Source organism: Agelaius phoeniceus, chromosome 4, assembly GCF_051311805.1.
Source record: "Agelaius phoeniceus isolate bAgePho1 chromosome 4, bAgePho1.hap1, whole genome shotgun sequence".
In the NCBI taxonomy this organism is placed as follows: Eukaryota; Metazoa; Chordata; class Aves; order Passeriformes; family Icteridae; genus Agelaius; species Agelaius phoeniceus.
This window is the reverse complement of record NC_135268.1, coordinates 39,262,706-39,285,296: the sequence shown is the minus strand read 5'-3', so window position 1 is coordinate 39,285,296 and position 22,591 is coordinate 39,262,706. Positions and strand designations below refer to the sequence as shown.

The 22,591-nt window shown below is 36.3% G+C and overlaps 1 protein-coding gene across 4 annotated transcripts in view; it reads left to right on the top strand.

The window, feature by feature from the left end:
* Positions 1–22,591, top strand: part of ASB5 (ankyrin repeat and SOCS box containing 5) — a 40,223-nt gene that overhangs the window by 15,896 nt on the left and 1,736 nt on the right. Inside the window, exons 1-7 of one of the 4 annotated variants that reach the window (XM_054633390.2) lie at positions 8,180–8,495; positions 13,790–13,857; positions 17,158–17,237; positions 18,277–18,384; positions 19,755–19,905; positions 20,039–20,173; positions 22,158–22,349. In XM_054633390.2, coding sequence (XP_054489365.1) covers positions 13,800–13,857; positions 17,158–17,237; positions 18,277–18,384; positions 19,755–19,905; positions 20,039–20,173; positions 22,158–22,349 — 724 coding nt within the window. In that variant the 5' untranslated portion in view covers positions 8,180–8,495; positions 13,790–13,799. Of the gene's footprint in view, positions 1–8,179; positions 8,496–13,789; positions 13,858–17,157; positions 17,238–18,276; positions 18,385–19,754; positions 19,906–20,038; positions 20,174–22,157; positions 22,350–22,591 lie in introns of those variants that run through there. The other 3 variants (XM_077177346.1, XM_054633389.2, XM_077177345.1) reach the window with 3 other exon arrangements.

Here is a 22,591-nt window from a genome sequence, read left to right as displayed (position 1 = left end):
AGCTGAGACTTTATGAGTGTAACCAGGGGAACTATAAGCTGTGTACAAGTGGAACACTTGTGTCATGTGCCATGTATATGGCACCCTGTGTAATACCTCCTGGAATGATGCTGCCCCCTCAGCAGTAAAGTATTACAGGTAGAGGCTGTAGCCTGTAAACCACATGTTAAAACAAAGTCACTGTATTGTGCATTTGCTTTTTTCTCTCTACATACAGTACTTTGTACTGGCCTTCAGCTAATTTCATGCTCTCTTGGTATCAGACAGTTTTTCTGTTTTACTTGTCTGTTTTGAATTGCTTCCCTCTGAGCAGTTGTAGCATCTACAGTTTAGTCATCTACTGCCTGCATAAGAATAAATACATTATTCTATCATTCACAATATTAAAAGCCTGAATAGCACCAAATGCAGGACAGAACTTTGCAGTCTTTTTTACATTTGCTTAAAGTGAATTGAAGACCTGGGTCCTAGTAAGCTATTAGAGTTGAATTATTTTTTTTTTCAGCGAAGTCAGTGTTATTAGTACCATAAAAAAATTAAATGAAAAAGGGATCCATTCTATTATAAAGGTGCCTTTTGCTGGGTTATTTTTAACTCTGGCACTAATTCTGTAAACACTTACTCATATACACTTGCCCCATTGACTTGAAAGGGACTGATTAGTTGTTTGGAGCCAAGTGCTTTCCAATCAGGGACTAGAGCTGTGTTAGAAATAGGTTGTGGTGCCTAGTGTTTCTTTATTTATTGTGTTGAAGTGAACATTTACATATTCATTGCATATGAAACTTTGCAAAAAACATTTTATTAATTTCTTTCTTAATGGGTAAAGACATAACAAGTATATGTTTGCTCCATTTTAAAATCCTGTGCCCTACAGACTGATACACAAGAATAAACTAACTTGAAAATTAACTTTGGGTATATTTAGCTCCTTAGCAGACTATGTGTAATGACAGTGACCTGCACAGTAACATTTCTTCTCTCATGGTATTTCCAGATCTGTGAAGAGTTAATAAATCAGCCTTTTGTACAGCTGTTGCTGGATGAACACTGGAGGGTCAAAAGCAGCTTTTAGACTCTTCCTACTATAGCAACTAACAAGTCATATCATGAAAGTGCTCTGTGTATAGGAGCACTGGGTTGGAATTTCAGATGAGTTTTACAGTATAGTTGCTTTAGGATGAGGTAGTAGTGCTGTGGTTTTAGGTGATTTCAAAGTTTGTGGATCAAATCTAAAGAATTAATCAATTATCAGATGTTTTGGGTCTGTAAGATATTAATTCTGCCAAAAAATACTGGTAAGATCTTGGTTTGTATGAAAGAGCCTATGCTTTGTTACTAAAAATAACTTTACAGAATGAGGCATAGTTCCCACTCATAAACATTTTTATAAGGCAGAAGGTGTCTATTTTATCAAAAGTAAACCTGATACTCAGTAATTGTCAAAATTACCTACAAGCAGAAAGTGATAGAGAGGAACCTTCTTACAAAAAAAAAAGAAAATTTACAGAAGTTAATGTAGCATAAACAGCAAAGGGTCATGTACATATACAGATACCTGGGGCCTGATAGACAAGCTAAGTTGTTCTGAGAATGTAAAATGATTTGTCTTAAATATTGTATTTTTTAATTATGTCACCTCTCTTCACAAAAATTTGTATAAAATTTCACTTTATCCATAGTGTATAAGTTAAAGTTACTTGAAAGCAGAAATTGTGTTTGTGGTATGCTTCTTAAAATACATTCTGATTTTGCAAAACAGGAGAGGTGAATATGCCCTGATTTCTTCTAAGGTTAAGAAAGGCTACTCTTGAATGACTGTAGCAAATTCTAAGCTACCCAACTTTGCTGTATCTGTCCTGATCAGGCATGGTAGGAAAGCTCAGTACACTAGTTAGGCTAAATTAAGCCATCCACGGGATTGTGGTAGTTCAGTCTACTGGAGTCTTCATCTTCTCACAGAGACTGGTAAATACTATGAAGTTTTCTGTTTCCTTTTTTCTTGTACACTAAGAACTACTTGGGTAGTCCCAAGAATATGGTCCTTAAAATACAGCTCATAAATGGACAGTAATGTCGTGTTTCACTCTTAGAGATCTACTGTTTGGATGGCTTTTAGTGAATGATTAGAGCAAAGTTTTCATATTTATTTTATCTTAACAAGTTGCAATTGATAATGCCACTCAGCAACAGTTGTTAGGTAGGGAAGATAGGCATGAGGCATTTTCTCAACTTGCATTCCACAGAGATCACAGTTCTATTAATAAAAGCCGTACAAGACCTCTCTTAGCTTCCTGGATACAATGGAGATTCATTTAGCAATGATAGGAATATTGTATGGCATACCTATTCACCATACCACTTGCTGTAAGGCACCACTTTTAGCATTTGTTTTTCATTTGCAGCACGTAAGCTAATGGTGTAAAAATGCTTAAGATGGTGTGAATATTCTTTTTTGAAATTTTAGAAGGGTATTTTTTTTTTTGATGGAGCTCATCACTTTCTCTTGTATGCCAAATAACTTTGCCTAGTATGACAAATGACTGCCAAAGAGGAGTCATACTGCAGAGTAACACCAAAAAGGCACCTTCTTTGAAGGAAGGAAATGACACCACATATTAGACAAGTACCAGAACATTCTTTCTTGAAGAACATATTCTACCTTAAAGAGGTTTTGCTCAGAGTTATATGATGCAACTAAATTGGCATGGCCTTAGCCCTGCCTTATTTGCAGCAACAAAGAGCAAGAACATCTGTTGGCAAGCATGTTACTTTTAATTCAAATTTTTCATTTTTTACATCCCTCATCTGAAAGAAAATTTCTGAGGCCACAGAAAAATCTAGTGAATATATATGCTGGAGCCTGTTTGCATGCTTGCCTCTCGAAAGGAAACTGATATAGCCTGTCATGTGGATTTGTTTGTGGGATTTGTTTTTTACTCTTCTGTATATGTGAGGACCTCCTTGAGGTCCACCAGCTGCATTTTTTGGTTGGTTTCATTCAGGTGTGCCTCCTTGAAATGTATTTTTTTTCTGAATGTGGACATTAACTTGTCACCAGCCTAGGTCCCATTGGCTTGCTTGGAGTGTACACTCTAAACTCACGTGGAAATGCCCTTCATCAATTGATTTCTGTATTTATCTGTGTGAAATGAAGAGTAAGCTTATGAAATAATAAAAGCACAAAGTGAGCATTCTGATGTATCTTAAAACCTGGGGTTTTAAAGGTGCATAGCAATAAGACTGAAAGGCAATCTTGGATCAATCTGTCTGCAAGGCTTTAAAGAGAACTGGTGTTAAAGAAAATATGCAGAAAACTGCAGTATTGGCTTGGGGCAAGCTCAGCTGACCATCTGCACTGATCTTTCTTGCATTGGTGGGGCATAAGGCAACAGGGGAAGACCAAAATAGCAAAGCTCCCTGAAGGTGATGTTCCTTCCCTCAGCCACTGGATTCTTATGGCCAGGGTTTTGCTATTCACATTCCTCTCTTGTAGGGGATGTTCTCAAACACTTGCAATGCAGGCAAACAGCGAGTGAACTTCTGCCAGTTAGAGGATGATGGCTTGGGGGGAATTGCATAGCATGCCTGAGTACTGAGCTCTGCTCAGGACTGCAGCAATGCTGGCTGGCTGGCCATAAATCCTTTGTGGCATGCTGCATCTGTTGCACCAGTGGATGTTACTCTCTGCCATGTCTGGAGTCTTTCTGGCTCTCTCTCTTTATGGCTGTTCTTTCACTGTAATTGACTCAAGATTCTCTCTGGGGTGTCCTTTACTACTCCTATGCTGACTACAGGTTTCATGCCTGTGTCTGTCTTTCTGTCAATATCTGAAGCTCAGGCCTGCTTGGTAACTGATTTGCTTAGGTTCTGCCCCATGACTTCTGTAATTTAGTTTAGTTTACATATTAGCAATTTTTCTATGTTACTGCATGAAGAGTCTGACAGGTACACATTGCAAACAAGCCAAAAAATATAATAAATGTGTCACTGTTCTGTATTTGACTTCTGAGAGACCTGAGACAAAGCCTTTATTGTATCAGAAGTTCAAATATTTTTTCAACCTTTAGTTATGATTCCAGCATCCAAGAACATAAGGTGTAACAACTGTAGAAATCGCAGGAGAAGAGGTAGGGAAATTATTGGCCAGATAGCCAGGCTGTTGCCGTGATCATCATCTTCTTCTTCTACTACTACTACTACTACTGATTTGGATTTCCAGCTAAGAGACAGTGATGAAATTGTATTAAGAGTATGTAATAGATTTTTTTAGAGCTTATAATGGTGTAAAGAAATGTCATTTTATGCTTAAGTAACTAGTGACCATTAAAGCATTATCTACCTATCTGCTGGTATTTGTTAAGAGGACTGGTTGGTGACCTGGATAATGCCTAAGCTTCTTGTTGCTTGCTAATGACTTTATATCACCATCATACTTGCCATGAAATATGGCTTGATGCAAGAATCTATTTAACAAACAAATAAAAAGTTGTTCCAGGCCTTTCCCTGTTCCCCTCCTAGAGCTGTATCCCTGTACTTTCATGGTGCATTTATGTTCCTTGGCATTGAGCTGGCACAGTAAAATGTAACAGTGGCACCACTGTGGCATTGTAGGATGCTGTTTTTGTCAGAAACCACAGTTCCTCAATCTTTCCTAAAATTTGCTTCATCCTGGCATCTCCTACAGGGAGGAATGTTCAAGATTTCTTCTGGTTTGTTTTTGGCAATGTCAAATAGCAGGCCACTGCTGGGGTACTGGCACTGAGCCACAGGGAGTTCTGTCTGTCATTTCAGCTTCATGGTTGCAGAGTGTGGATCACATGAGCAGGAAGAATCAGTTTCTAGTCCTGTTCCAGAATTTAGTGTGGCACGTTCCATGCAGTCACTGTGACCCCATAGTAATCCTGGTCATGAAAACAGAGTAACCTGAAAGTACAGAACAGTTTGGGAAGCAAGGTGGGTCATCAGTTTGCTGTTTTGAGATGGTTGCACACAAAATACTGATCTGTGACATTTGAAAATGGTGCAATTTTGTGCAATTTTCCTAAGATAAATTACTGTTATAGGAGTTTGGACTGTATTGCTTTGGACTGCATCATATTTTGAAAGGTCAAGGGGATTTGGGGTATTGTTGGTTTTATCAACACATTTTTTGTGTGTTACCAAAACTGCATCTCTGTTGCCTTAAAAATAGTCTTGAAAATAGAATGAGTTCCCTGCTGAAAGGGAGGAACAAAAATTTACTTCTATTTTCATTCCCACCTGTTTAGAACTGTTGCCCCTTTAAACTCAGAGCTATGTGCTGACATGGAAATGTTGAAACTTTACTCATATTCCCTTTTATAAAAATCTGGAATAAAAAGATTTTGAGAGTTTCCTTCAACACTTCTTCCTCTGCGCTATAAACTTGAACAGAACTAATTATTAATGAAATTTAACACAGTGCTTTATTTAAAGCTTGTACGCTAATTTAGGCCAGAATTCCAAACCCATCAGTAAAGCCCTCTGGTTTTCTTACTCTCAGACTGTGGCATCTGTCCCTTCCCGTGGTTGCTTTTTTGAAGGTAACTGCATTGCTTCCATGAGTAACTGTAATCTAAATGCTGTGCCTAACTGCTTCTTTGCCAAGTCAGGAAAAATAATGGTCAACTGTGTTTTTTATATGCTTGGACATCTCCTTAGACTTGTGTTAAAGGTTTTCTGGCAGATTTTGGAAGCGTTTGAATGTCTTCTATAGGGAAAAATCTGAAGAACATAATCTCAGGACTAAGCCCAAGTGGTTTTGTGGTTTTGAATGTTAATTGTTTTATACCTAATGAAGTTGAAGGATACTGATTTTTATTTTTTAGCTAATGTAGTCCAGGGCATAAATGAGAAAGATCACATAGCAAATCCATGTGAAAGGTGGAACTGAAGTAGCACAGTCTTCAGCCTTACGCCATGGTTTTAGCCATGTTTATTCCCTCATCTCAACTATATTTTAAAAATAATTTTGGATTATTTTTGATGCCATTTTAGCTTTTTTTTTTTTTAATTCTTGTATTTATGAACTGTTTTAATAAGACTTTTAAATGTTTTTTGCCTGGAGGTGGAATGCTTGGGCCTAGCAGAATTTAGTGAAAAGTTCCTTCTGCAGTCCTGAACTGTATAAGCTTTGCCTTCTTTAAAGCACAAAAATGCATATTTTGTTATTGGTCTCTAGAGTATTCAAAGTAACTCAGTGAATGGCAAGCATCTATGGAATATCTCTGTGTAAGGGAGATACTTTTCCTATAAGCTATGCTTTGGGGGTGGAGGGTTTTGGGGGTACTCTAACTGCGTGGGGAGCTCCTTGTTCCCTGGCAGTTGTCTGCACAAGGGGGCAGGTGATGCTGGCTCCTGTGGGGCTCTGCCTCTCTGAAGCCTTGCAGCTGGCTGTGTACCTGCTGCTTCCCTTGCTCCTGCCAGCCACACCTCCCCGACAAGTAAGAGAGAACAGAGGCTGGATCAGTGTGGGAAGCATTTGTATGAAGTCCTTCCAGGTTTGTACCACTCCTGTAGAAAGATGCAGATTCATTCTCAGCTGACAACCTCACCCACAAAACTCCTACAAAAAAATGTAGATTTTTTATTGCCAGACCACTGTCAATTCCTGCTCTGCTGTCCCCGATGCTTTACTTGATCCTGATCCTCACCACCTTCTACTGAGAGTCCTGGAATTCCATTCCAAATGGAAATTTAAAACTGAGATGAGCCTCAGAGCCATGGCAAGCACAAAAACTGTCAGTTTATTTCTCACAGGAGAATAATGCTGGTATCTTCCTGCACAGGCACATATTGCATGTCCCTAGTATGCTCTCCTGTTAATTCCCCTCCCAATATTTATTTACTTGGAAGAAAGAATCATTCTAGTATTTAAGTGATATATTTATAATGTCCTGTTTATAATGAGCCGTTTTGTGAAAGCTCTGTTTCAGATTTACATGCAGAGATTTGATATGTTGAAGTGTTTATTTCAGTCTGGGAGATATTCTGATTTGTTCAGCTAGATACAACCCGAGGAAAACAGTTGTCTGAAGGCAGCCTAATGTCTGTGAGAGTGCTGTTTTGTTCTGTCTTGTGAGAAGAGCAGTAGCCCACCTGCTTCTGCTCTGTAAAGGGTGTAGCACTATTCCAAGTGAGACAGCTCTCATGTGCTGCAGTTTCAAGGTGAAATTTGCAGCTGCTCCTTCTTCTTCCTCTCGCCCTATCTACCTATAAGCTTGCCTCTGATTTTCTCCTAAAGAAAACCAAGAGGGATGTAGAAAATTTCATTAAATATCTGAGCAATATTTCAGAATTTTAGGGATTAAATTTTGTCAGGTACCTGAAAAAAATAGTATTAGTGAAACTCGGTAATGTTGATTTGCTTGTTAAAAATTTACAAGTGGCTACTTTATATATCTGTAGAGGAGCATAATGAGGAAATACAACAAGGAAATGCCGGGGAGGTAAAGGCGACATTTTAACATATTTTTATTACAGAGAAATCACTGTCTTTTACTCTGATGCAATTTTATCATGGATTGCTTCTCTTTGCAGATTTCTGTTGTATAGTATCAGCCTGATACATAGTAATCAACAAAAAATTCTAGCAATCTTAGGCTGGTTTTGTTACTATTTTAAAAAAATATTGATCTGTGCTTCTTCTGAGAAGACTACAGCCTTACTTTCACAATGGGATCAGACTTTCAAAATAATTTTTTTTAGTCAAAATATGCTTTTATTCAGGATTTAGTTTCTGTTGACATTTGTAGGATAACTTGCCCCCTATTTAAAAAAAAAACAACTCCAATAAACAAACCATAGAAAACTAGGAGTATTTCATAGTTTCATGGATTCTCTTGAATTCTAAAATCACTTTTTACTCCACATTACATATCAGTAAAACCTGATGCAGTAATAATTGTTGTTACTAATATTAAAAGAATTTCCATTCTGATAAAATAATTTTGGTTTTCTCTTTTAGGCTGCTTGGTATTCAAGCAGCAAAACATTTGAATACTTATGCTTTAAGAATCTGTTTCTTTTTTGTGTTAAATGATTAAAAAATTAACACCTTCTTTCCATTTAAATCATGTAAATAGTTAAGACTCATGCTGTAGCTAAGCTGATTCTTTCTCTGTTTTAAAAATAGAAAATGCTGGAGCAGTCCTTCCCTTCCCCCACTCTGTAGTCACTAGTCCAAGCTAGTAAATGTTACTGAATGGATTTCAGTGTTGTAGCCATTCTACAGTAAGTACAGCAAGATCCTTTGTGAGAAAGCGAAAGGAGGAAAAAGGTGGTAGAGATCATTTGTGGATGTTCGTCAGAGCAGAGCACCTGCACCAATGACAGACAGGCTTTCCTCGAGAAACAGATCATGACAACAAACACTGCTGTGCAGAGGAGCCACAATCTCCCCAAAAGACGCCCAGAAAGTGTAGGGGAGTGCCCTGCAAAACGGAAAGCTGGCTGGGGCATTCTGACCAGCCAAGGTTAGTATAGCAGCCATTTCAGAAACTGGTACTGAAATATGCTAAGCTGACCCAATTTATGATGGTCTAGCTATAAAACTGATTTTTGGGTTTTTAGGTTTTTTTTCCTAGCTGTAATGTAAATGCATGCTTTTGTTAGTGGGACTTTTATTGTCTTGCATGGGTTAACACGAGGGTACTGAGGCTATTTTCGTTCTTTCTGCTCTCTTATCAGCTGATCTAAAATACCATTTCTTGTTTATCTGCCCTATTTATTTTATGCAAGTGTTTCAGGCTTGACTTACCCTGACTTTTGGTGTCCTGTCACAAGGTAACTGGATACTAAAGGTTAATTGTTTACTATGGAGAACCAGGGAATGAAAGGAGGGGGAGGAGTAAACTTTACATATAACTTTATGTGTGAGGAGTCTATAGATAGCTGAAATAGAAGGCAGTAGAGGAACACAGGTGACTGAATTATTGTGCTGTACTAAGATACTAAGGACAAAATATAATTGTAAGGCTTTTCATAGAGAAGTACTTAGGCGGTTTTTAAGTTGCTGAACACTGACATTTTCAACAATGAGGAATAAACTCTGCTATTGCCTGTGCCATATTTTCCTGTAATTTTTTTTTCCATAGTCAAAGTGTGTAAAAGGGAGCTTTGAATAATTGCAAGAGTCTTAAGAGTGATTTTTTTGAAAGAGTGACCATAATTCCATGATTTAATATTGATGATATCATAAGGTTTAGAGTGGAACAAAATAAGAAATGAAGGAAGTCAAGCTTGAAATTCATGATCATATGATATAAAATAAAAAGATGGAAATGTTAAAATAGTCAATGAAAGTAGTAGACAGGAGTGAGTTCATACAATTTACATAAAGGAACTGTGTATTTACCATGTAAAATATAGCTATATGTTAGCTAGATTATTAAAATATATTCTTATTCTTAAAATACCTTTGATGATTTTCAGTATTGACAGTTTTAGAATGAAGCAATATTCAAGAATTTAAGCACGTTGCCTTATCTTCCAAGTAACCATTTGAATGCAATGATACTGTATGATTGCATTTATTCATCAGTTTTAATATGCAGAGCACCTTTTGCCCTCATGTTTTTCACTGTTTGGGCTAAGATTTCCTGACTTAAAGAAACTTTTATTTATGGCCATTTTAGCTTGTTAGGTCAGTATTTTCCAAAAAAACTTGGACAATATCCCTCAGCTGAAAAGAAATTCCACAAGAGTTTATCAGTGTTAGTACTAGCCCCACTCTATTATATGGTTGAAGGTTAGGCTCTCTTGCTACTCTTACAACAAAATAGCCACAATTACTCTAGTTTTGAAATTCTCAGAATCTAAGTAAAATGTGGAAACTAAAATTTTCTGTAGAATCCATCTTAACAGGGTCTAGCCATTTAGAGCTCTTTGTAATTGCCATGCTGGGAATATACATTTATTGATAGGCATCCTGAAGTACTGAGAGACTTCTGTTGCATTTAAAGCTTCTGATTGTTGCAGTGCACTTGAATAACAAGTATATCTTTTATAAACTCTGAAGGATGCTTTTTTTCCTTCCTCTCTATTTCATCCATGCAGGTATCCAAACCTGACTTGGCTCTACAGGCACCCTTGCAGAGCAAAGGGAGAGAAAGTCATACTGCAATGCAGTCTGTAATTAAATAGGCAGATTGGAAAATGGACTGCAAGTGATGCAGAGGGTGGAATATATCATAAGATTGGATAGAAGGGTGAAAGGATAGAGACAAAATGGGAAAAGGCCTTCAGCCTGCTGGCTTGAGGGGCTACAACTCCAAAATCTCATGGATGTGACAAAAAAATTACACATGGCACAGATTTGCTGCACAATTGCTTTCTGTTTCTAAGGTTTAGGATTAGGCCCTGGGCTGCATTCACTCTCAGGCAGGCTGGGAAAATACAGAGAATTCTCAGCAGTTTGGGAAAAATTGTTTGTACTCTCGAATAAGACTGAGACTGTGTTTGAGGAGCAAAATTATTCCAGACTTTTATCTTCAGAGTCTGAACTCAGCTCAGAATGTCCATAGGCCTTTTCTGTCACCTTCTAGTTGGGAAGGGGACTGAAAAACCCTTACTTTGTTTTAGTGACATGTCCAAGGAAATAATAACAGCCAAAGAATATTACCAGCTGCTTCTCCTACTCAAGTCATATCCGATAAGGATCTAATAGATTACTGAATTTGGACATTTATGTGATTTTACATCTTGGCATTCTAGCTAGGGCATACAGACTTTGCAAGCAACTTTAGGTTAGAAAAACATCCAGACAGTTGTTGATGCTTCAAGAAGATGGAAAAACAACCTGTGCATGAGCAATGGATGTGGAGCTGAGGCTGTGCTTTCATGTGACACGAGAAGGGGCCTGACACACTCCTTCCCACACATGCAAGGCCGAGCACAGAACCAGCAGCGGCTGCTGCTGCTCCCACCATTGCCATTGCCATCATCTTCACGTAGATTAATGTTAATTCTGTTGGGAACCAAGCAAGCTGTGTTCGGAAATTGTTGTTGTGGTATTCTAGGCTTTTTTGTAGAGTTCAGTGGCTTGTGTTTCTGTGGGGAAAAGTATGCAAAAGTGCAATGCCAAACACTCCAAATGTTACATGTGCCACCCTGATTTGACCATCCAGTGCATTATAGCCCAGTACTTGGCAGCACAGTCACATGCTGTGCTCTTCCACAAAGCCCCAGCCTCCTTAGCTGTGCTCCTCCTCCAACATGACTGATGTTCTGAGAATGCATTAGTTTTATACTCAGAAAAAACATACACTATGTTCTGCTGTTTGATGCAAAGGTTAGAATCATGTGGTGAATGGTAGGGAGAAAGGGTTAGTGTTTTAATGTCCTTAAAAGTAAATTCCATTCTTTGGAACCTATGTGTTTTAAGACCAATCACCTAATGCAAAAGCTTTTTGGCTGATCATGGTTATTATCATGTAAAGCTGAAGTTTCAGAAGCTCAGAGCTCTCACAACCATAATTAAACTGTGCTTTTAGTGTGCACTCTAATGTTTAAGAACTCAAAAAAAAAAAAACCTGTTAGAATGGTGTTATAATTCAAGCATGAAAACTCTGTCTTTTAGTTCCTTAGTTATAAAATAGTATGAACGGATGATGTTCTGATATAGGTTCAGCAGGGGAGTTGAAGTATTCTTTTATCATTGGGACAATACCATGAAAAAGGCAATAGAAAATTAACAATGTTACAGTATTAAAGAGATCCTGCTAGACATGGAGATAAAAAAAATTTTGAATACCAACTCATTCACTGAATGCAACACTGGAATGGCAAAACTAATGTGTCATGTGGTGCAGGTGCTGTTAGACACAGAACTGTGTGGGAAAGCTTTGTATGGCTTTTAGGAGTAGGCAATTGCTAGCATTACATTTAAAATGAAGCCCCCAGTTTGTAGATTTAAAGTCTACATTATGATAAACAATAGAAAGTATACAGGTTTGAATCGATCAAGTTTTCATTGTTTGTATACATACATATATATATATATATATATATATATATACACTGTTATATAGTTATATTGTTAGAGAATTTTCACATTACTTGAAACATTGAAATGACATATGTAAATGCCACTTGAATGACATCTTTTCTTTCAGACATATTTTAATAATCTCTAGCCTAAATTCTAATTCTCTTGGAGTTCTTCAGTGTTGACTGTTTAAACTTCATTTATTAAAAAAAAAAAAGTGACTTCTGTTTTTCTGGTCATATCTAATCATGATAGTTAAGCATCATAGATATATTTCTTAAAATTTAAAGCCTTCACTGAAGATTTGTTTAATAGTTTTCAACACAAAATATCAATTAAGTAGTTGACATGCTTCTTTATCCTACAAGGGATTTAGACAAATGAGTAATTTTATAGTCCCACAATAAAAATCTTTTCAAACCTAATTAGATATACAAAATATCAGACAATTTCAACAGCTGGGGTGAAGTGATTCCGTTATCTTGGGACTCTGACATGCAGGGTTTTTCTCTTTAGTTATTGATCCTGTATGTTGCTTCAGTTGCCAGAAGCTGAAGCACTCAGAATACATCTTAAGAAATAAAAGGTAACAGCGCTTGTGTTGGTTTTGCAGAAATAAATATTAGGTACAACACTTTCCAAATACTCTGTGTTTCTCATCTCCCAGTAATGAGCTGTGTCAGGCTTCTATTTTCAGTTCTTCTTTGATGATAGTGCTTCTTCTGATGACTGGGACTCCATCTATTTAGCCATAGACCAGTAATTTTTTAAAGTGCTGAGCCCTGGTATAAATATTTTCCCAAAAAGAACTTTATTCATTACAGTTCTCCCTTTGAAAATCTAACCTTTAATGTACTTTTTATACTGAGTTGGGGGTCGTTGTTTTATTGGTTTTTTTGGGGTTTTTTTTGGAGACTTCACAAATTTTTAGAAATAAATACAAAAGGAATTACATGACTGGAGGTAAAGACTGTTGTGAAAATATTTTTACTTATTATTTTACTACTATAATTATAATTTCAGGAATGACTTATAGATAATTGCAGGTAAAGGATGTAAAGGAGTGAAGTCTGTAGGGAAATGTGAGGAAAAGAACATTAATGACTTAGAAATGAATCAAAGTCAAGAATTGCAAAGCCCTATTTTTGGACGTTTTCACTGCTGAGAATAGCTACCAACGCCCCAGTTCAAAAACCAAAGAATATTTTAGAACATAATTGAAGGAATAGCAAACTACTAAAAGAAAAACACAGTTCAGGTGCAGCTCAAACAGCATTTGAAACATGTTCAGAATATCTTTGCTTTTCTTTCTAGATGTATTATGAGTAAGTAGTAAAAGCAGTGCTTCCCTTAAAATCTATGTACTGATACTGATTTTTGAGGACACAAAACTATGTCTTTGCATGAGGTTAAAATAGAAGGAGTTTTTCCTGCAGTTTATTCATGTCAAGGTTTTCTTGATTTTACTGTGAGTTTCTCTTGTGCTGAAATTCCGGTTAATCTGTCTTGGAAAGCCAATGCACAGATCCTGGCACTTTGAGAAGTTGTTATGTTAAAGAAAGAAATGTAAAAAACTGACAAAAAGGGGCAGCCGTCCTTTACCATTAGAAACTGACAACTTGTACACACTCATATATTCAAAGCTGTGTTTACTGAAGGCTGGAAGTTCATATTACAGGGAGCTGCTGATCTTCCAAACATAGCCAGGGTGTTTTAGGAACAGGTCCAACTAGCAAGAGCAGGGTTTTTTTATTATTATTTAATTTTTTTTTTATTTTCCAGATTGAAAGAAATGAGTAGGATTTATAATTGCAATTGGCTGGAAGTGCCATGGGGAGATGGAGATTTAGGTATTGTATTATAATTTGTAATTTTTTTTAACTTCACCTGTTAATGCAGTGAATATATTTATTCTTTCCTGTTAATGCTTACAAAGCAATGATGCTTTGTAATAGTTTGTCCTTCTGGTAAACTATACATCAGAGAACTTGGAACTAATATGGCTTCTGTATATAGAGATACATCGTATTCAGCATTGTCAGGGACCATGGGGAATTAATGCATTATCAATTTTGGAATAGACTATTTTTGCTACTACTGCTATTACAAACACAATGAATGAAAGTGTTTATGTTTTTGCTAATGACTTCTAAGTGAGAGACACCGTAATTTGTAGATTAGCAGAAGGCAGTAATCTAGGCAAAGAATTCAAGAACACCTTTGATGTTTATTTATGGTAAATATTTATGTTGAACATGTTCTTGCTCCTGTGGTATTTAATGATGAATTACTATGTATATCAACAAGTCAGTTGGAATGTGAATTTTCTTTTTCCAGAATTGGTTGGCACAAAATAGTTCTGTAACTTTTTGCTTTTAGATTTTATTTGTAGTAGAGATGCTACAAGCGTTTTGCATTTTATGGATTTATCAGAAACAGCTGGCTGCCAAATATCTCTGCCTGAAGATAGGGATATAAGGTGGGTCTAGGTGCAAACCAGAACTTATAACAGGATCTGGTATAATTTGATTATCAAATGTCACTGGAGTAATTAATAGACATTCTTCTGATCAATACAAGATGGAAGGAGGTGAAGGAAATAAAGGTGGAAAATTTTTGCTTTCAGATCCTACCTGTATTTTTGTTGTGTTTATACATGGCTACAAAAATGTCTGAAATGTATGTGTATTGAATGAGCATAAAAGCCTCATAACCCTTATAATTTTATAAGATATTTTTCCTTAAAACCAGTTCTTTTTTTTTTTTTTTTCTTTCCATTGAGTAGGATAAACTGTAGAGAAAGAGATGTTCTCATCTATAGAGACAGGGGGATGAAATTACGAAAAGCAACCTCTAAATACAGATTTAAATTTGAGGAATTTTTTGCAGCAGCCAGCAGGATAACTTAATGGATCTAATTGAATTAGAACAACTTGAGTGCTCATTCAGATACTACTGCAGAACAGTGATCAAAATACTCATAGTGATGACACACATCCAAACCACAGTACAATAAATCTATCTGAGCTTGTTGGTATGACAAAGAAAATACTGATGATTTGTCAAAATTGGGTCACTTGAAGGTTTCTTAGCTCAAGGGTTTTTTTATGTATAATAGCCCTTAAATCCCAATCTCTTTGTGTGGGGGGGGTTAGTTTGGTTTTTTTTTTTGGTGGTGGTGTTTTTTTTTTTTTTTGTTTTATTTGTTTGTTTTGTTTTGTGGGTTTAGCTTGTTTTTTTTCTTTTTCTTTTTTTGATTTGATTTTTTTTTTAATTTTATTTGGACTATCAATAAGAATTTCAAAACATTACATTAAATAAACCTGAAGTAAAAAGTACAGGGAGTAATGTGTGTGCATGTGTATGTACATGCACACACAGATGACCAGAGCTTAGTGCAAATAATTCTGACAGAGGATTGGAAACTGGATCTTGCCAATAGTCCATCTACTGCCACAGTTGAAAGAGTTCAAGGAGCTTCACACAGATAGGATAGTCTGACATGATAGAAATCTCACTGCATTTTTAAAATCAGGTTTATAAAACCTTACTGTCATATTTTTAAATTTCTGCAATCAGCTTTATGTAGTCTTATGATAATTTAAATAATCATCTGTGCTTTTGTTTTGCCAAGTTATTGATCTCAGTAGTATTCAGTAGTGCTGAGTCACAAAGTGCACCATGTTTTCCAAGATGCAGTCATACTTCTGTGTAAGTTTTAGTCTCATTCACTAACACCACTGGGAAAATGGAGGTTTTATCTATAATTTCCTGTTGAGCACTCTTCCATATGTTTTTAACTAGGCCCTGATTTCTTTTCACGTTGAATAGCCTTTTCGTCATTCTTGATGTGTTTTGAGGGGGTTGTGTATAGTAAACAAAAGTGTACTTTCTGAAACAGGCTAGTGGACAGGAGGCCAATAGGAAACAGAAACAGGGTCTATTTCTGGGGTGTGGTTATCTTAGAGCTTAGGCTGGTGACTGCCAGTGATTGAGCAACAGCCTTTGCATTTCAGACTCGTTGCTTTGCCAGTAAATGCAGTGGCTGGCTCTGTAGGCAGTCCCTGCCCATGGCAGAGTCAAACCTGCACACCTGGAAGAATCATCTGCCAGTGTTACCAATTCATCATGCCAGGGTAATTCTCTCTGCATTTCTTCAGGAATTTTGGGCAGCTTGATATAACTCACACAAGTGGTTGTATTAGTATTTTACAGTTCTAGTGATTCTGTTCTTAGAGGAATAAATATTGATAATTCATAATACATTTTGAAGATGTTTTTTTCCTTGCACAGCCTCTCAAAACTGAATTTTCAACATTCCTGCCATAAATCAGTATCAGGTCTGGCTGCAACCTTGGCTGGCTAGAGGGAACCTGTCAGTGTGCAGTCTTGCAGAGGAAAGGGCAGCTCCTTCAGCAAGAGCTTCAGGATTGCTCTGGAAGCTGGGCTGGGAGTTATGGAGGGTTATGTGTGTGAACGCAGGGTTGTTGTTGGGTTACTATTCTTTTTTACCTTTCTCTTTTGAGGGTGATAAATAGATGAAAATTAAGGCCAAAACTTTACAGTAAACATATCTCATTATTTTTAAACCTAATAGTTTATGGAATGAGAACTTAGACTTTATATCTTCTTTCTACTATAGTAATTTTTTACTGTGATTCTCACTGTATTTCTCTCCTTGCACTTGTGTAGTAGCTTCAAATTAATCTGACCATACATAAAGATTCCCACATTGCTTTTCATATAAACCAACTTCTTTGTGACTTCTTCAGGCAGCTTTATGTCTGGTTTAAGTTCAAATAATGCCTATATTCCAGCTACAAAGCTTTATTATGTGTATTAAAAATGAACAGTGCAAAAATAGAAGCGGAATATGGTAATTAATGAACTTATTAAATAGATTACTGATATCAATATCTCAATATTTTGTTCTGTGGACCACATAATAATTTATTAGAGATGTGTTACAATTAATAATAGAGCACTATTTTACTGCTTAGAAGCTGATGATTTGAGTCTCTAAAGAGGAAAAAATTAATTTCATAGGACATTTGACTTCATTCTGAGCATCATATTTTCTGCTTTGCTCTGTGCATTCCAAACCCTTTCTAATTCATACGGCTTATTCAATAAATGTTGTTATTATACAGGTTCTTGGGCAGATCGCTCACCTCTGCATGAGGCAGCCAGCCAAGGACGTCTTCTTTCTCTGAAGACTTTATTGTCACAGGTGAAGGCTCTGTTTTTACAATTGATTTCATTTTTAATGTTATTTAATTTCTCAGCATAGATTATTAATGCAGATACAGTATTTGTTTTGCTTTTTTCGGTTGAATTTTTCAGAGCAATATATGTTTAGGAATTTTTCATATTACAAGATATAAGCTAGTATTTAAAATATTTCCTCTGTATGTTTCAACCCCCATCTACCCCCCTCCCCCCAAAAAAAAACCCAAACCAAAATTGTGTCTAAATTTATGTCAGTCTTCCCCTCTTGCATAGTATAAATCAATATAAAGCAGTTTTACTACTTTAACCCTTTGGGTAAATAGAGCCAGTCAGGAAGATATTAGTTAACAGAAAGAATCACTGAAAGATTCTGGATTTTGCATTGTTGTCATTTAAAAATAATTGCTAATATCAAAGGGAGGGACTGTCAATGCTAAATTTTAATAATACAATATTGTCCTATTAGCTATTTCAATATTGAAAACATTATACTATAGAATATATTTGATGAAAGCAGGTAGACAAAATTGTTAGTTCTTAAGAATCAAACAACATCTACTGCAAAAAATTTAGAGGGCGTGGTGATTTTATCAATCCAGTTAATGTTTTCTTTGCTAAAATTCATAGCTTTGGATATTTCAGCTCTTAAGTCACAGGCTGGTAGAGTCATAGGAGAGTTTAGACTCAGGTCCTTGTGGGGTTTTAAAGATTACCAGTATTGGAGATGCACCACCCTTTCTCTCATCTGTTTCAGGGTTTCTCTGCCCCCCAGTTAAATTTTTTTCCACATAGCTATTTGGAATTTGCCATGTTCTGACTTGAGTCTGTTGTCTTTTGCCTTGTCACTGTGCATCTAAACAGTCTGCATATTTCATGCCTATTTCTGATGAAAAATAAATGCTCACTGAGGATTAATTTATTGCAAGTTTAATTTTAAGCCTATTTAGAGTATTGTAAACTCTTCATTTGAACAGTAGTGTGAGGAAACGACTCTAAATAGGTTTTGTATGATCTTTAAATACCATTCACATCTATTTTAGGGGTACAATGTAGACACACTAACAATTGACCAAGTAACTCCACTTCACGAAGCCTGCCTGGGAGACCATGTAGGATGTGCAAGAATCCTCCTTGAAGCAGGAGCAAATGTAAGGCTTTGGTTTTGTTTCCTTTTATATGAAGTCCAATTCTAACCTTGGCTTAACTGAGAAGGATATATTTCTTGATTTTAATGTAATTGGTCTCTACTTACCTTGTTGGCTATGTTCATCTCATGTAATTACAGCTGCCATCTGAATGCTTGCAAATGAGAGTGATGGGCAGCTGCTGAGGCAGTAATGAGTTGGAGTGAATCTGTTAGCAGTCTTCATTATGATATTTCATTTCAAAAATATGGAATGCATTCCTCTACTTTACTGGGTTCCTCTTGTTTTAGGTGGCTTTCAGGAGGCTTTTCTTTTAATGTTCAGAATGTCTGCTGTCACACTGCACCGCTGTGCTCTTAAAATTCTTTGGTATGAGTAGAAAAAAGCACAGTCTCTTTTCTGTGCTCCTGGCATAGGTGGTCTTACCTTTTATCCCAAAATGAAAATGGAACTTTATGGATCACTTTCAGTGCAATGTCTGCTGACATCAGAGTTCAAGTGCATAGCTTCCTAGGTCTCTGATTTTTGTAATGGAAATATTTACTGTTCTTAAAATTCATTTTTCAGAAGCATGTGGAAAATGTCTGTGTTATTATAGAAAAATAAAAAAAGATACATAGATATTTCCAAAGCAAATTTCTCCCTACTTCATCTAGCACAAGGAGTCTAAAGATATGAAACTATAAGAAAAAAAATCCCACCTGGTTTATCTTTAGTATTTGTAATTGTTTTGGTGGGTTTAGGGGGTACATGGAAGAAAATAGGCCAGAGTCCTGGAAGAAGCCTTCCCCTCATACCTGTTTTCCTTCCTTTAGTATTATTAGGCCTCACAAACTTGTCTTCTTTGTCTCCTTTCTTTCTCACACTGGAAATATTCAGTTGAAGAGTAAGGTTGGTATTACAGCAGTGAGCCTGTGCTATTAGCTTTGTCTCCATGCTGAGAAATATCACTTGAATCTGGAGACTAAAACTACAGAAGAAAATGGCAAATAATCCTCAATTCCTGCCAGACCTGAGGTCCTGCCAGACCTCAATTCCTTTATCCCATTAGTATGCAAAGTGTAAATTTTCTGTTTCATTGAAACAAGCTCAGTGCAATGACTTTTGAAAATTATTTACTCCCCAGATGTCAATATATGCTCTTTAGAATTCCAGGTGTTTTTATCCAACATACTTTAACAAGAATAATAATAAACGAACTCCAACTGAGAAGCATGGTAAGAGGAAGACAGTTTCACAGAGACTGGTCAGTTAACTTGTTATTTTAACAAGTACTTTTTTTTTTTTGTATTTTATGCAATTTCTAACTATTTCCTGTTTAAAAATCTACCTTTCTTTTAATTCTTTTTGTAAATAGATTTTATATATTCTAGGTAAATGCTACAACAATTGATGGCGTAACACCTTTATTTAATGCCTGTTCGAGAGGCAGTGCAGCATGTGCTGAGCTCCTGTTACAGTACGGTGCCAAAGCTCAGTGGGAGTCCTGTCTGCCATCACCAACACATGAAGCAGCCAGCAGAGGTAAGAAATTAGCTCCTCAATAAACGTGGATCAGCTGAGCAATGTCCCAGTAAGAGGGTTAAGAAATGTGTGTGGTTTTGTCCATGAGACAGCATACTGAAGTCCAGCAAACTGTCATGCTTTGTACTGACAGGTCACAGTGAATGTCTGGAGGTACTGATATCCTGGGGTATAGATGTTGACCAAGATCTTCCTCATTTAGGAACACCTCTGTATGTAGCTTGTGTTTCACAGCAGATCCATTGCATTCGAAAGCTTCTTTATGCAGGTATGTCATGATTTCAATAAAATATTACTGCAAAATAAGCATATTGCACTCACCTTTGAACTCAGCTCTGCTCAGCCAACTGAGCTGGAACCCTTGCTTGCAGGGTTCTACTTCAAAGTTTATGCTGAATAATATTTTCTTATATTTACTTTTTTTTTTTTTTGGCGCCACAGTAAGCTTAAGAGAAAAAAAGGAAGCAAGACCACTAAGAATGAATGTTCAAAATTTTCAGCACATAGTGCAGCTTTGTAGATATCAGTTTTCTATAAGAACAAGAAGGGTAAAAAATGAGCTTTGAGAAATTTCATATAGTAATAATTAAAATTTCAGTCAAACTACTTTAGCAATGAGGTCCCCCTCGCTTTCATTCTTCATCAAGTTCTGACTGATCTTTGCACAAGGCATAGAGGCTGAGTTGCGGAGGGAAGGGGTGAGGTAAAAGGCATCTGATCCTAAATTTCAGATTATTTTTTTAATCAATGGATTAGAGATGTTGAAGGCTGGCTCTGTTTCAGCACAAGTCCAGGGACACAACTGGCATAGCTGAAAGATAGTTTGGTGCATTTCAGTATTTACATACAGGGCTTTTGCATCCTGCAGAACAAGGAATTAAAATGTATATATGAATAATTCAGCCTTGCTATCATTGCACCAGAATAGTTTTTCTAGTTGATTGCATGCTATATTTAGAACTTCAACAAGCAGTTAAAGTGTTTCTCATTGAGTCCATCTCCTCTGATGATTAATTATCCTATGTCATGATTTTTTATGTTTAAGAACAGCAAAAGTATAATTAGCATACTTTGGGATTCAAATACTACTATACAGAAAAAACAGTAACAGAAGGGCATATTCTACATTTGTTGGTGCCCTGAAGTAGAAAAGGGTATGTAAATTGAGAATTTAAGTAACTACTTATGTAAATTAAATTTTTTCATGTTTTATCAGTTTGTGAGAATGTATTAGAAGTTGAAAAGCAGACAATGAAATAAGCAGGAGAATGCAGAAACATGCTCCAATTGTTAATATAAGAACAGGGAATTATTCAGATTTCAGATCCAATTACTATAGACCCGTGACATTATTATTTTACTCAAATGGACATTTAAAATGCAAAAAGTGTTGAATCAGGGAGTAAAGTTGGTACAGCAGGCAATTATTGGTCTCACAAGGTCAGTAAGAAGTCCGAAGAAGGCTGGGTTTTAGATGAACCAACAGCTTCCATGTCTAAGGGAGATTCTTCCATACTAGCTAGTTTAGTTTAACTCTTGTATGTTTTTTTTTCTTGAATATGAATGCATTATTGCAAATTAATTTAGTCCATTTTAATTTAAAACATGTTAAAAATTACCTATTAATATAAATGTGTACTAATTAGAACCCATGGATTAGGAGAATTAATGGTTTGGGGTTTTTTTTCCCTATTAGCTTTCTTGACCATGTATCTCACCTTAATTAAAATTAAAACTAATTTATAGATTAATAAATAAAAGTTGGATGGGATGGGAGTCTATTTCAAACCCACTGCCAGCTTCAACATGTGAAAAATTATAAGGCATTCAAGATTTTTTCTTGAGTTGGTGTACTCACAAAAATATACATACAAAGCTTCAGTTTAGTGATTTTTTTTTTAAGACTTAAATAAGGAAAGTATGTTTTTTATGTAGTGTAAATTTTCTTAAATATGAACAAAAAGTGCTTTTTATGATTAGGCAACAGTGATGCTTACGTTATCTGATTAGTACCTGATACCTTTTTAGCTGGTTGTACTTGGATAATAAAACCTAGGCTAAAAAACTAAAACCCAAACAAAACACTGATGTGATTAATTATAGTTCTATGCAATAAAATAATAATAAAGTGGCTAAATGCACTGTGGCATTCCAGACCAGTGGTGGCTTTTATTTGCTTTGTAGCCTCATCTTTCTTACTCAATGGCAAATTTAATTAATCTCACGTCTCTTTATGTGCATCTGCCCACCAGGTGCCAACGTGCAGAAGGGAAAGCATTTGCAAACTCCACTCCATGCTGCTGCCCAGCATTCTAGTACAGAGATTGTAAACTTACTCCTTGAATTTGGGGCAGACATAAATGCCAAAAATTCAGATTTTGAGAGGCCTGTTGATTTAGCTGCCCCAAGCAGTTTAGTGGAGAGACTGCTGCTCTTCCACGAAGGTAAGTTTTAGATGTTTATATTTGAAACTGCAACTTGTATTATCAAAAAAACCAACCTACCTAGAAAAAACCCCAATTTAACAGCCCAAACAACCCCTGTTATAGACGGTAACACTGTGCTGTATGAAATGATTATATGAGCATTCAGGTAATTTCCTTTCTAACTATAAACATACTCAGCAATATTTAGCCTCAGGCCAGAGCCCATTGACCAAGCAGCATCAGAATTTATACAAGCTGAA